Source organism: Mycteria americana, chromosome 9 (genome assembly GCF_035582795.1).
Source record: "Mycteria americana isolate JAX WOST 10 ecotype Jacksonville Zoo and Gardens chromosome 9, USCA_MyAme_1.0, whole genome shotgun sequence".
Classification (NCBI taxonomy): Eukaryota; Metazoa; Chordata; class Aves; order Ciconiiformes; family Ciconiidae; genus Mycteria; species Mycteria americana.
The window spans coordinates 16,519,037-16,534,668 of record NC_134373.1 but is presented as its reverse complement, the minus strand read 5'-3'; the positions used below and the strand labels follow the sequence as shown (position 1 = coordinate 16,534,668).

General features: G+C 36.9%; 1 protein-coding gene across 7 annotated transcripts in view; it reads right to left on the bottom strand.

The window, feature by feature from the left end:
• Positions 1 to 15,632, bottom strand: part of PDE1A (phosphodiesterase 1A) — a 236,041-nt gene that overhangs the window by 35,376 nt on the left and 185,033 nt on the right. For all 7 annotated transcript variants that reach the window (XM_075512640.1, XM_075512641.1, XM_075512639.1 and 4 more), the window contains 6 exons: positions 12,409 to 12,591; positions 11,882 to 11,948; positions 10,809 to 10,925; positions 9,236 to 9,376; positions 4,411 to 4,511; positions 1,718 to 1,843 (listed from right to left, as the gene is read on the bottom strand). In XM_075512640.1, coding sequence (XP_075368755.1) covers positions 1,718 to 1,843; positions 4,411 to 4,511; positions 9,236 to 9,376; positions 10,809 to 10,925; positions 11,882 to 11,948; positions 12,409 to 12,591 — 735 coding nt within the window. The remainder of the gene's footprint in view (positions 1 to 1,717; positions 1,844 to 4,410; positions 4,512 to 9,235; positions 9,377 to 10,808; positions 10,926 to 11,881; positions 11,949 to 12,408; positions 12,592 to 15,632) is intronic.

The window sequence follows — 15,632 nt, the reverse complement described above, 5'->3', positions numbered from 1 at the left end:
ACTGCACGTTGCTGCAGGGATTCCCAAACTATACTCATTTATGGTGGTCTCCAGTGATGAAGAAGCCAGGACTGGGGAAGGGGAAGCACCTAAGTGTCTTCAAGCCATCCTTGGTCCAGCCCTGAACTGAAATTCAACTGAAGAAGATCTGCCCCTTTCTACCTGGAAGCATTCTCTGGTAGGACACAATATGAAACAACACTTAAAAAAACCACACTCAAGGCAACAAGTCTGAAGATTTGAAAATCATTACCTCTCTACAATGATAGTTTTAAAAGACAGAATACCAGCCTGTGATGGCTGTCTACTGGCACAATCAATTTCTCCATACTCAATAGCTAGGACAAGCAAAAATAGGGTCACAGAGAGCTATCAGCCCCAAAACTATCAGGTCCAAAATAGTTCCACACAGGGCAAGGCTGACTCATGTTGGCAATGAAAATCTAGGTGTATATGACAATTATTGCTGAAGTTTACAATTTACTTCCAGAGATCTTTCTCCAGAACTAAATTTACAACACAAACCTGATAACTAAATCCAAATGAGTATCCTCTGAGAAGAAATCTTTTATGAGAATGAAAAAGTGTATGCTGCCTCTCTCACTTTGTATTAAATAAAAAATTAATAATACTTTAATATTCAGTGTTTTGGAGTAGCTACAGAAAAATAATGAATTGAAAATCAAAAGGGTCAGCAGACTTACATTCAACTTACGCTTTATATTTAGGGGTGTTCTGATCATGTAGATAAGTAAAATCATGTAAATCTACCATGTAAAACAGTCCTCCATCTGTAAATATACACCACACCAAAATTTGATCTACATTCACATATTCCTTCATAAATGTCTAGTTTTGTGAAAACATAAATAAAGCAGAGTATAGCTTTGTTATTCATGGTGGCATCATTCACAGTGGGAGACTTTCCTGGAAGCAGAACATCTCTCTCTGACTACACAGTCCACCTATTTAAAAGTTATTTTTAGGATCTCTGAATAATAGCTATGTTTACAGAAACACACAGAAGACTCATATTTTAAGTGCTACATGTAGCGATCAACATGTCCTTTTTAATAATGGAGAAAGTCTTATCTCTAACTAACACTTGTTCATTTTGGTCTTACAGCTCTTAGTATTTGTGACACATCATTTATGATCCTGATTCTTGTAGCTGGTCAATTTTTCTTCAGGAATTACACTAAAATTAAGAAAAAGAATTAAAAAAAAAAAAAAAAGAGATTTCTGTAGTGCTTCTGGGCCTTTATTATTTTTGGATTCTCCAGATAATTCATTTTTTAATGCTTAACCAAGATGTGACTATGCTGTGCTATGTTACACAGCAGAAATCCCAGAGGCAGAGAGCTCAAGCTGGCAGCAGTGTGACTCTGCACGGAGGCTTTAACCCACTGTTAGACAAAGGTAACCTAGCTCAAGAGGGGCAGCACTGTGGTTTTCCTGAAGAGCTGTCTCACCACACAGTCCAACACTGTGCCTCGTAAGTGTGCAACCTCACTTGGAAAATTATATGGAGTCTCCCAAACAGTGCTACTTTATACCACAGCAGCCCTCCCTAAGCTCTAAATATCCATTACTCCTTCCAGTGCCAAAGTTTCTTCCTGTAATTTGAACTCTTAAAATAGACTCCACAGGGAAGGCCTGATGTTTTTTATTATTTTTAAATACTGGAATTAAGTTTGAATGTCACAGCAGGTCTTACCTCCAGTCATCTTTGGTTAAATTTGCCAGGATATTCATCTCTTCTTCTTGCATGAGTCTATAAGCAGCACTTACATGATGATTTTCAAGAACAGAACGATCATTGTACAATATTGCAACATCTGACCTAGTGTTAAAAAAAAAAAAGGCAGAATTTGCAATAGCATCCCGATGATGGCACTGGGGAAGGTAGGACTGTGTATTCTCTATGAGAACTATTGACTATGTATATATCAAACTATGTTTATTTGTTCCTAATGTATTAAATACTGATAAAGTTTCCATCCTAAATGCATAAAAAATTATCATTATACCATTGTATATACTGTTTGTGGGAAAGTCATATTTTTAAATGTGTAATGTTTTACTTATATGCTATAACTGGGACAAAAATTTGTGAGAAGATCTTTGAGCCTCTTGACTGTAGATAGGACAGCACAGCAACAGAAATGCTCTAATTAGGCTACTCAAGCGTACTCTTTGGCGACACAAAACGCAATGCATTCACCAACAGAGGGGGCTCCAGGCATAGCAAGGGCATTAAGAAATTACTGCCCCTGTTCTGAGACAGATGTGCTTTGGCCCATGTCACTCATAATCAGAAGGAGCTGTAAATAATAAAACATTAAAAAACTTCGATTTCATATGTTTTAAACAGATGCCATCTTTTGTCAGAAAAACAGCCAAACCTTGAGCCTCATAACAAAGGAATGGAAGAGATGCTAAGCTGAAATTTGATTGCGTTCAAGTGCTTCCTAAAGCTAGACCCTTACCATAACGTTAACACCCTCAACAGTATCTTTTCCCTCTTAATTAAAGACTAACCTGCAATACCAAAATTATATATAGATTTTCACAAGTTTAGATGCAGTATGGATTTATCATACTTAGCTTCAAACTTCATTAATTCTTGGGGAATTTGTTTCCCCAAGATCTGATCTGACTTGCTAAGCAACCTTGGGTCTCCACTCTCTGCTACACTTCTGTTCTGATAAAACTATTCCTGAGCATTTCAATTTGGTCAATTGAAAAGTCTGTACTAGAAGAAGGGTGTGATGATTTAGCAGTTCAGCTTACTATGATATTAATAAGGTAAATTCAACCTCTTGTTCTGTTGAGCAATAGTATATATTCAGTGTAACCACCCACGTGTACGGTATGGTACCAAGGAATCTAAAAAATCAAAATAGGATTGGAAACTTTATTTAGAGAGCACAAACCATAACCTACCTAAATAATGAATATGTGTACATCCGTAATCCTACTAAAATCATGGGAAAAACTGTGATTCACTAATCACGTATGTTTGTGAAGCACACTTTCACCCACATAGCTACTTATGGCTAGTTTTAAAAAGTACTAAGATTTGCTATGACTGTGACAGCCATTTCACCAGCTTTTCTCAGGCAAAAGATGCCTGGAATCATGGCCCTGGGATGCCACATCTGGCCAAGTCCCACTAGGAGGGAAGAATGAGCTCCATCACAAACCAAATACCTATTTGCAAGTATGGCCAAGTAAAATTCACAGCTTAATTCATTTTCCACTTTTGCAATACTTCAGAGCAAAATATTAAGGACAAAAATAGAAAAGTAATACAAACTTGGAACAACAAACTGAAGCTTATTTTTAGCCATACTACGCTGAGGGAGAACATGAGGGAGAATTATGTCTTTATTTCAGCTGCAGATCTAGAATTTGTTCATTACTGAAGGGCACATCTCAGGGCACAAGTATGTTATGGATTTAATTTAAATGTAACCATTGGGCACTTTATCTGTATAGGTGAGTGAAAGGATGCTTCTGTTCAAAGTAGTAGTATTTCTAGCACAGAGCTGTTTTGTTAGAATATGCCAATGCTTTGCTGAATTTTTTTTTTTTCAAGAGCAGGTAAAGTGGACTCCTCAACTGAGGATACTAAAAACAAAGTATAGCCTAGTGTGAGAGAACAATAAGATGCTTTGTACTAGGCTAAGTGTCAGGTGTACCATTTATCTCCCAGTAATGGATTGGTCCGTGATTTTCCTTTGATAAGCTGAAAATGTTTTAAGGGAGAGAGGTATATGCTGTTGTTCTGGACCAGAGGCTAGGATGACACGCTGCACCTGCATGAGAATACAGTTAGCCTGGCTTTCAAGCTGGATTTCTTTCTAGATTTCTTTTTTGTAACTACTGCAGATGCTGTCAAAACATGCTAGGAGAGGACTCGTGGTAGGTATTTCTGAAGTTGTACTTGAAGGTTTCTCCTTCTGTACTAGGACCCTGTAAGTTTAATAACAACTTGGAACAAAATGTAGCACCTGAAGTAAGTGCAGACACACTACTGAAAGTGACGTGGTATTTTTCTGGGGACACTGTGGAAGAAATTTTTGAGTTGAAAGTATCAGAATTTAAGCAAGCAAATAGAAGGCTGAGGGGTTTTCAAGTCTGTGTTCTCAATTTTTTCAAAATCTCTCTTGACATATCAGCTCCAAAATATAAAGATTTCAAACACTATGGAGCTAACTCCTTACTTTTCCGCACTGTCTTTGTTCACGTGAGCAGCGCCATTAACCGTACAGAGGTCAAGGAAGCAATTTGTAAAACCAGGAATGACCTGGCTACTTGCTGGCTGTATCAGTAAGAGGTATGAAACAATTCAGACCAACGAACGGCAAACTCCAGATATGACACTTAAGAAACCACTTCGCTTACCTTGTCTGAATATGAAAATTGTTTGTGGTCCCAGTATGTTCATAATCATGGACGGCAGCTGCAAAGATCATTGCTAAAATTTCCAGTTCTGTGAGCCAGTGCTGGTAAACGAAAACCAAATCTTAGTCATATTTTCTACAATAGCCTAATTCAGATTAAACACTACCGTACTGGAAATGTTTTGCATTACCTTTAACTTAAGTAAACTTTATTCTTGTCTTATTCCAGGTAACTATATATCCATAACACTTCAGTATTATACAGTAAAATAACTCCTTGTACTTATTATGATTTCTCTAAGAACAAGTTAATGTCCTTATGGTCACTAGCAAAGTAAATATTGGCAGACAAAAATATAAGAAGTTATTAAGATAATTGGTATAACAATTATTGGAATAACATGGTATACTTTGTAGCTGTTTTGAGTAGGAAGTATCTAATCTGCTAGCCCATACGTGGCATTTGCCAAATTATGGTATATCCATCTAAAAACTTGATATGAAGTTAAGTTTATAATTTGTCTTTCAGTGAACAATATATACAGTTCATAATAAATTCTAGGTACAACACCAGCATTAACTATATTTTACCAGTGTACATAGCACTAAAATTAGGCCCATGGGAGATTTTTCTGTTCTCAATTTTATCATACTTTGTACTAATGCAAAAAAAGGGTGCATAAGGCTAGTATACAGTTACACAGAACAAAAGGTAACAGAGGTCATGTATACAAAATAATGCAGACCCTAGAGTTTTGTGCACTGTTATACCTCTTGTTAACTGAGGCTGTTCTGTATCACTCGGGTTTGTAAAATAATCTCTGTTATTTTAACTTTCAAGTTCTATTTCTTGAATGATAAATCATCCTTGAGGAGAAAATTTACTCCATGTAAAAATGGGGGCAGAAAAATCATATGATAATTAACCCCCGCAGTCATAGGACTGATTAAGTCAAGTGCCAGTCAAGCATTTCCACACATATTTCAGGGTTTTTTAGTGTAGAAGTAAGCTTCCGTACTAAAGAATTGAAGAATGATCTCATCCTTATGCACCCATAGACGCACATACATGTGTATGAATGGATATAAGATGTATAAGCTGCCAGAAGTGGTACAAGCTGCCAATAGTAGTACTTCTTGCAAAGAAGAAAGGAAACAGTCAAGATCCAGAAGTAATGTGAGAATAATGAAATAGGTCATGCAGCGACAAAATAAGACTGCTGAGGAACAACAAGTACTGGCTGTTGGTGAAGCAGTATAGATTAAAAAAGGTCACAACAGAGGAATGAGAATGTACTGTAAGCAGTTCTAAAAATGGAAATGGTGACCTTCATTGTATTGTGTGTCACAAGAAACCAGGCCATGACCGGTCCTGGCTTTCACAATGTGTTCAACATACCAAATAGAACAGAAACCCAGAAATTATTAGCAACTAAAGCTAAACATAAACTTTTTCTTTAAGATGCCTTTTCAAAGATCAGCTTTTTTAGTAACCAAAATAGTTGCTAGACAATGCACTTGTAAGCAGAAGAGCATTCCTTACAAACATCTATGGGCTACATGGAAACTTCATACGGTACCATATGAGAGCAAGCATTCTAGAGACTGTAGCTGTACAGTCAAAATTCAGATCAGTATTCAAATCAGAGAATCAAAGAACTACTTTACGTAAAGGATTTCTAAGGAAGCAGGAGAAAGCTCTTAGAGAGACAGTTAACAAGTGTTTTTCGCAAAGGGAGAGAGAAAAGCAGGTATCTGGAGGTCTGCAAGACTGCAAAGAGCTGGAACCTGCTTCCCTCCTGGAAGATACTATGCCCATTGGAAAAGATGTCTTCTGTTGAGATATGTTTTCCAGTATTATAAATTGCTTATAAGTAAACAGATACATTTCAACTTTTCATGAGCTCTGGTTCAAACTATTTTCTTAAACAATGATGGATTAAAAAATGAGTAAGAAAGGGAGTCTCACAATGCACTTATTGATAGTAAAGACAATTTTTCCTTTAGTTTGAGCAATACAGGTACGTGGGAGGAGAAAAGGGATGGTGGGAAGATGATCGATGACTCAAAAGTTCTTTACAAGATGTATTCCCTGGGACTTGGATTCTTAAATCTTTATAAAGATGAACACTTCATAAATGCAAGCTTGAGTTATATATTTCAGTCATATCATCTGGGATTTAATCTCTTGGGAAGGTTAATAGATTGTGTGCCATCTGTGATATCTAACTTTCTAACACATTGATCTGAGGTGGCTGGATCTTGTTTCTTAAGATAGACAGTAACTTTTGGAAAATACAATGATTATTTTATTTTATAAATGTGACTCTGAATATCTGTTATTCTTCACTGGAATCTCTTTAAAGGCTTGTGGAGAAGCATAACCTCTGACCAGCCAAATTTTTTGGCAAATGCTGAAATATGGCTGTTTTTCAGGTGCCTATAAAAGATACAAAATGTATGATCTCAACAACAGGAGTCATCAAAAGAATTTTCTAAAACCCAGCTTTTTGAAACATTTGCTTCAGTATGTCTTTCAGAAGCAACCAAGGAAGACAGCAAATCTTTGCAAGATTTGGGAGTCAGTATCAGTTCCTTAAGATACAATGAAACCACAAGAACTTCAAATTGCATGCCAATCTGCAAAACATACACAGGAATTTGATATAGAATTGCACCAAACTGACTCCATTCCAGGTATTTGTTAGAAGACACAGCAGAGTTAAAGAGGCACTACAATGGATATACTCTGAAAACTATTCGCTTGAGAAGCAAACTTCAAATTGTTATTGAGTAAGGTTCTGTAGGATTCACCTGGCAAGAGAGAAGAAAACCCCCACAAGTTAAATACAACATTTGCATGATACTGATGCGTTCTCAAACTGCAAATGACATTTGGGACAGAAATACTTTGCAAGCGGCAGAATCACTAGGCCTTTCAAACACTGATTTCTATAAACGTTCCTTCTGCTTGGCAAGCTACATCTGTTTGAAGGCACTCTTGACTAAGTGTTGTCCTAGTTAGACATCTTTCCAAGAACTTTCCAATATCAGAATTCAGCAATTTGAATGTGAATATTTAAAACCTGGAATATTTTATAGGAATATTTTGTAGCAGCATTGCAACATTAATGAGGTTTTACAGCAAAGTAACAGAAATCAAGTCTAAGCTTTTCTGAAGACAGTTGTCCAAATCACATCAAAGTGCAGTTACAAGGTTAAGATGCTAATATTGTAAAACTTGAGTTGGAGAGGCCTTTCTCATTCTCATGTGCACCTGGTGGCATAGCAGATATTCAAATATGAAACAGGTTCCTTCATTCAATGTTCAGAGATACCCAGAAATTTATTTAATCAATGGCTAAACATCTCAAATTCACTAGGATAGCTCTGGAAGTTTGAACGTTGTCCTGGCACCACAAAGAAAATATAGAGGTTACTGTCTTTTTTGAAGGGCGGAGGGGCACAGTTAAAACAGGCCAAAGAGATGTTTATAATGCATAATACAACAGAGGGATTTTCCTCCCTGTTAAGTTGCTGATCCAGATGTATACCTGCAACGAAGACATGTCTCACATCACTTAATGCTTACAGTTGATCTTACAATAGAAGACAAAGGTAGGATAGGAACCATGACCTAATCTCTTCAAGCTTTTTCTTTTATTAAAATATTGTTTTGACAGGTGAACATCTTATACAACAACTTTGGTTTGGAGTAATCTTGGCAAGAGCTGTCTAGCCTATTCTTCAGTCTAGTATGGAAGTCCTTTCTCAAGAAAACCTCTCAATGAGAAAAGGAATCTTGGCTGCTGAAGACTCCAAGCTTCACTCTGCAAGTAGTACTTGTGTTAAAATGTAGCTTTAAAAACTTGATGCTTAGAAGCAAAACACTTCTTTCAAATAGAATTAAACCCTGCAATGCCTAGGTACATGTTTTTTCCTCCCCTGAAGTCAAAGGCAAAGCTTCCAGTAATAAAAGCTTTAACATAAGTCAATGACTGTCATTTATTATCTATATATTGGAGCACAAACATTTAGAGTCAGCCCTAAAACCAGAAATTAGACACTACCACTTCCCACTTTTTTTGAAAGAAGTGCATTCATAGTGAGGACAAATCATCAAAAGGCCATTGACAGAAATGTTCGTTTTCTTTCAGTCAGTATTTACTTTTGCCTAGCAAACTGATAGTGAGGACACTCCCACTGCTGGTCTTAAATCAAAGGTAAGTGTTTAGAGTAAAAATGCTTGCACAGACTCACTTCAGTTCCCAAAGCAAATACTAAAAAATATTGGGATATTGCAATAGTGCAAGGCAAATGCAATCTCCTGCCTACTATAGGTACATACAGTATGCAAGAGCAGTCCTAAATAAGGTTGCAAACTGAAAGAAAAGGCAGCTGCAGAGTATTTGAGTAAGCTTGCACTGATTCAGTATATCTTTCAATGGCCAGGACCTCAGCAGATACTAAAGCTTCCTTGCCTGATCACACCTCCCAGGCTCTGATGTGGAAGCAAAAAATTCTCACCTACCCACTCCTGCAAATGTATCTCTTTTAGTATGATATATAATGCCCAAGCCCAGGCAATGAAAAGCAAAAAGGATTTAAGGAGGATTTTTTTCTCTTTTTTCCTCTGCATTAGGAGAGTTCCAGCCTGGAAGGACTGTTAAAATGACATGAAGTTCACAGCCTGAATGGTAGTTTTGAATCTATCTGTGTGCAATTTTGATGGGAGATTTTTCCTTAAGAAAAGACAAACGTACACATGTATCCAAAACAGCAGAGGCTGAGAAAAGAAGTAAATCGAACTTTGCAGTATTTCTTACCATGATACCAGTGTGAATCATTATGTAATGCACAGTTTGAGTAACATCAGCTGCATGGATCAAATTGTGATACGGATTTTTGTATTTGCTGTAACCAACCTCAAGAGCTTCAGCAAATGAAATAAGATTGGGAACAGGGATCTGGGGGGAAGTAAAAATTAAAATAAATGTTTTTTTCCTGCAACAGCTGCAAAGCTAATCATGCAATAAATAAACCATAAATAAATACACCATAGACTAGTCAGCAAACAACAAAGTTAAAATTTAAAATGTAAAGATCTAATATCTTACATGCATCAGGAAGTCTTCACCCAATTCTTGTAGACGTTATATCCCTCTAGATACACCACGCACAGCATGTGGTTAGTGTACAGAGACTGCAGAGCTATCAACCACATAGTTTTCAAGACATGTCTGTCTGTCTGTCTGTACCAGGAATGCACAGATTGCTCATATAATAAAGGCATGACAGATAGGAATCTAACAATAGGATTACCTCTTTTTCTTCACCAGTTTTACCTTGCCTGAGACAAGGTTTCCTTGAATCTGACAGTCTGCCTTCCCTTCCTTCTCTTCCTCCAGGCAACATATGAAGTACAGGTACTATCTAGTCCCATTTTTTTCCCATATAATGAAATGACATTTTCCGTAAGATTTTTTTTCTTTATTTAAAAGCTCTGCAAGGTAAACAGTGGGACCGAGAATGGGCTGAAGCCCACTGAGCCAGTAACATTGTGTACTTTCTGACTGTGTTGCTAATGGTAGCCCTGGTGTGGTTCTGACTTCAAGCACCCAGATCTTGAAGGGAAAAGCTTGATGGGAAAAGCTGAGTCTGGGTTATCAGTTAAAATTAAAATACGCAAACCAACTTCAGGGTGAGGCAGCGTCTTCAAATGGAGCATGGTGTTTTGCAACGGAGAGATTTTGAAACTGTCATGAAACTTTCATTCAGTACTATTATAACAATAAATTCGGCACTTCGATCCATTTTTTAATCTCAGCCTTTCAAAGTTGGTTATAAGTACTCCATATTGTATTGCAACACCCTGCAAACACCATGGAAAAGCAGCCTTCTCTTTATGTATCCCCCAAGTTGGTTAGGAGATGAAGGTTCAGCTGAAACGCCTGCACAGTGTTGGGCAACATACTGTGATCTAGACCATGAAAAAGTGCTTAGGACTAACTACAGTTTTCTGTCTTATTAGGAATCTTTGTTCCCTGAAGCTGGGACACTGATTCAGTACTGCTGAGTAAATAGACTGTATACATAATCTGTCTATTTAATGCTTACAGCATTTAGCTGCTCATTAGCAACACCCCATCCCAAACTGACTTGACATGGGTGTACATAGGTTCCCATTTTTTGGGTTGAGGAAAAATTTGCATGCTCTGGGTGAAGTTCCATTTGGTAGAACTACTGGCATATTACAATGCTCAATTTGCCATATTCTTTGAAATTCTGTTCAACATTGTACAATAAAATACCATTTCAAACATATCCTAGCTTTCTTGTATTTTAAATTTGACATACTTATTTTTGCACATTTATTTTTATTTGTGGCTAGTTTCTGACCTTGAAACGGCTCAAAAGGTCATATCGGGTAAACAGCTCATACATCATAAATTTCAGACTGTGCTCTCCACTTGCTTCATTTAGGGCAAATACGTCAAAAGACCATTTATCAACATCCTGTAGATGAGGGGAAAAGAAGAAGAACATAAAGTTTCCATCTGTTTAAGTACGTTTCCAGTTAATCACTGAAAAAGATATTTTCATGTTGTTTGGGGGGAAGGGGGAGAGTCTGGTGTTTTTTTATTGTCCAACTCTTTCAAACTCCTGATGTAGACAACACATTAATGACTATTTCAATATTAACGATGAAAATAGTTGTGCCAGTTATGAATAAAATACTTATAACGTGACCTATGTAACTTTGTATGCTTCGAATCAAAGGCCTTAATCTTTCAAATTTAACTTTCAGTTTACAAATTGTCTACAGAACCTCATGGAGCTAATGTGAATACCCATCCTTTAAATAGGCTATTACGCAATGTCATTATAGCCATATACCAATTTGAGAATAATATAACAGTGTTTGACTTTCAGGGGAAAAGGTGATGCACTACATTCTCAAGAAATACCATTTTTTAATTGCATACATAGCCATAGGAACTTTACTACTATAAAAGATCGCCTTTTGGGTGAACTACAGTAATGCCTTAAATTCACAGCAAATACTGTACTTGTTCCATAAGCTGCAGCTTCTTTTGTTAGCTCTATCCCAATACTACTTCTTTTTCTTTCCTAAAAAGGAAATAAATTCTGCTGTCTGAGACACTGATTACCCTACCACTGGGAGCTGATAAAACCATGTCTCACATTTCTATTAAAAATTCTATATAAATTTCATCCTATTGCACTAATAACATCTAAATGAAATCACAACTAATCAATGAAAGAATAAACAGAATCATACATTATTTGTGAATTTTTAACTATTAATTTCTCTGTTCTATGTGCTCAGTTCTGTAGTACTAAATATGGTTAGGGTATGTTCCGTAGACAAATATATTCATTTCACCCTAAAAGTCACTAAACATAAGTACAAATACATTCAAATTCCACAATGATTAAACTTATTTCACCTTAAATGTTACTATCACTTCTGCTGGGTAAGCCAAACCAACCATGCTAGAAGTTCTTCGGTACATCCTAAAAGAACAAATAAAATATTAAGTAATAGTATTCCTTTAAAAAGTACTGGAACAATTTCTCTTTTTTTAATTCATCTTTCACAGTTTGTGAAATAATACTAAGCTATTTAAGGCTCTGATCCCAAAGATGACATAAGTCTTTTTATGAACTTATGAGAAAAGCTCCTCTGCTGGTGTATTACTCTATTATATTAGTGCAGTCTTTGGTACATTGTCATGTAGAAGTTCCAAGCTATAAAGTTCATTCCCAGAACTTTCCAAAGTCGAGGAAATTTCATTACAAATTTAGAGGTTTCATCGGGATTTCTGTATAGAAAAATACTGTGATTGCAGAAATTGAAACCTAAATCCTGGCTCAAAGATTTGCTTCAGGTTCATCCCACCACTTAAGGGATTTTCAATGACAGATGCTGTCGTTAAACGCAGTACTTGCTATAATAAGGAAACAAAGCTCTCACCTTTCTACAAAAATCCCAGCCTGTACAGCGTGCACAATGCTTCGGAATTTGGGCTTTTCTTCAGGTCTCCTCTTCACTATTCCCATTTCCCTCGTGAATGTAGAAGCTAACCAGTCCCGCACTTCCAGCGGGACCGAATCTGACTGGATGTCAGAGAGCTCATCCTCAGTGTCCAAAAGCTTCCTACAAAAAAAATTAATAACAGGAAACCGAGAAGATGGCAGACTGAAGCAAAAGGAGTACGGACAGGTGAACAGCTAACAAAACTTAATTTAACAGGAGCGGCCGTCGTCTGTAGAATAGACTCAGCACCACCACTAAATGTCTTCTCTGGTAGACATATCAAGGCCACTGGGAAGCTAGGCACAGCAGGTATCTTCCCTCCCTCCCCCTGCTCACATTCCAGAAGGTAAAAGATATTCAAGTAAAGATTTTTCTACAAAGATGTCACAGCTTTGGTGGGTTGAAGTGTAATCAATGACTTATAAAATCCTGAGGAGAGGTCTAAAACAGTGGCTGACACGAGCACCTATAGAAAGAGGGGTTGCTCCTATACCTGAGAACACCAGTGGTCCATCTGATCTGTCCTCCAAAATGGTACAAGAAGTGTTTTGATACTTACATGCGAAGTAAATTGTATTACATAGCAATGCTACGGAGAAGGCATTTCAATGAACACCCTGTATACATGTTCAGCATATTATTCCAGTGCAATAAAAGTATTAAAGAGAATTAATTCCTCCTGTGTGGAGATCTGTATTCCTATTGAAGGCAGGGTAACAAAATCATAGCAGTAAAGATATTATACAAGATTGGATAACAAACCAGCTTTCTCAGTTCTTAGCTTTTCTAACTTTTTGAACAACTATGTATACCTCTTGCAAAATAGAAGGAGTATTAAAAAGAAACTTCACTTCAACAGAATTGGAGGACATCAGTTTATTTACAAAAAAAAAAGTAATTAAATATTCTCTTAAAACAGACTCAACACTTAAATTCGATCCTACACTTCTATAAACCTACCAGATGTAGGAACACAACCTTTTTCTTGCTGCTATTTGCCCATAGCACGCAGTCTGCTGGGGTTTTCCAAGAACTAAATCCCTTATTTAGTCAGATAACAAGTTTTCCTTCATGCAATTATGCAAGAAACCCCAGAGTTAGGATGATCTGAACATATGTAAAGCATGCCACCCTTTTAAAATGTTTTATTACAAGTGGTACCAATTGAATTGCAAGCATTATTTGATTAGATCTATTTCTCTGGTGATATCTTTCTGAAACTGCTCGAGTTTGTGTGAATTGGACACAAAGCAATGATGGACAAAGTATTTTTGAGTGTGATTTTCTTATCAGAAAATCCACTTGTCAAGTTAAAACTTGGCTCTCTTCTCCTGAGTGAACAGGATTGCTGGGAAATATATTCGGTGGGAATTCAGCTAACAGCATTTGCAGATGGGTATCACTTCCTTTTCCATTTTCATGTTGTCACCTCTGCCGCTGTCTTTTCTTTCTACTCTTAGCATAACTGTTGATTCTTCACCTTATTTGTGCACTCTCTCCTCATATTTATTCAGTAGCTCTTTCACACGTTTCGCTTTCTCTGTTTCTCTTCCTCAACATTTTCAAAACCTTGCCTAATCCAGGTCCTCTCTGGCATACAGAGGAACGGAGCAGCAACATGGATGATGAAGAAAAGCCTGAATACAGTAGAGTTCAAAGGAATCCCCATGTAAATCTAGTACTATCTGAGGGATTATAGGACGATTCCTAGTAGGAAGCATGATGCCAGAAGTGTCATATAAATTATTTGTGAACAGTGAAGGTAGTATATTTGTGCTCATCTGCCCTGTTCTCAGTTTCAGCAGTTCAAATGGCTGGCAGCATATTTTGTGAGACTTTTCAATGGGGGTTTAAAAAAAAAAAATCCATAAAATGCCCTGTTTCCTGAAAGAACAGGAGGAATGTTCCTGGTTTTCAGAGACACAGAATTATCGGACTAGAAAGGCTCTTTAACACAGAGTTAAAGGCTCTTTAACGCAAGAGGAGCAGAATGGACAAGAATTATGAGATTTTGTGACAGTGGGACACAAGCCCAAAGTCATTAATTTATTTTGGAGGAGCAGAACTTGTGTAGAAGAAAGGATTTGGGCAAATTATCTTGCAAGACTGAACCAAGGCTGAGACTGGCCATAGGTCAAAGGCTATAAATTGATTTTATTCCTTAAATTAAAAATTATGTTATAGTCCAGTTAAATACCTACTAGTCTAACACTGTTATTAAATATTCCTGGAGAGTTCAGTACATTTATATTTCTGAGGAATATTTGACATTTGATGTATTTGTAGTATAATCAGGAATAAACCTTATAATCCTTAAAACATATTTTCGTAACTATTCCTACTGTTACTCAAATTAGATTAAATTATTCCGGCGATAAAAGGACCATGGGCATTAGGCTGCCTCCGAGCACGCAGCAGGGATATTCCACATCACCTGTGCAGCATGAAGCAGAGCTCTACATCAGTTTGCCATAGTCTGATGCAGATCTGAATTTGGGACCAAGTCCTGAGCTCTGCAGATACGAGCCACTGCAGTACAAATTAAGGCTAGCAAGACACACTGCAGTTTCTCTAATCTTTTTAACCATTCATCTGTAAAATAGGAGGACTATTCAGTCTGTAAATGATAGTAATAGGAGTTACTTTATGAAGACAGAACAGAGAAAACAGTAGTTGAAAAAAGTGTTTATTTAACCAGTAATTTTCATGAGACTACTGCTCTCTGATGAGAGGTGACTGAACAATGTGCTGTGGGAGAGACAGAGTTTCAGTGTCTCTGGTTCCTACTTAAATAACTAGGAAAGCAACTGCAACATAGAATTATGTTGTAAGCACAATCCTTTGTAAGTACAAGCTCTTACAGATCCCTCAACACATAACCCTAGTAACTTCTCAAAAAGAATTAGTTTCTTTCAGAAGCCTAACTGAAATAACATTTAAGGAGAGGAAACAGCTAGTCATTCATCTCATAACTGTCTATTTTCTACACTTTCCTGACCTTTTGAAGAATAAGATTTATATTGGGGAAAATTACTCACGGCATATGCATTGCTAGAAATGGCCTTTGAATAAATTCACTAATGACTGCCATTCTATGTAATTACAGGGACAGGGCTCATATATAGGTCTACACATCTGAATAAATGGAGCGTTAGATGGAT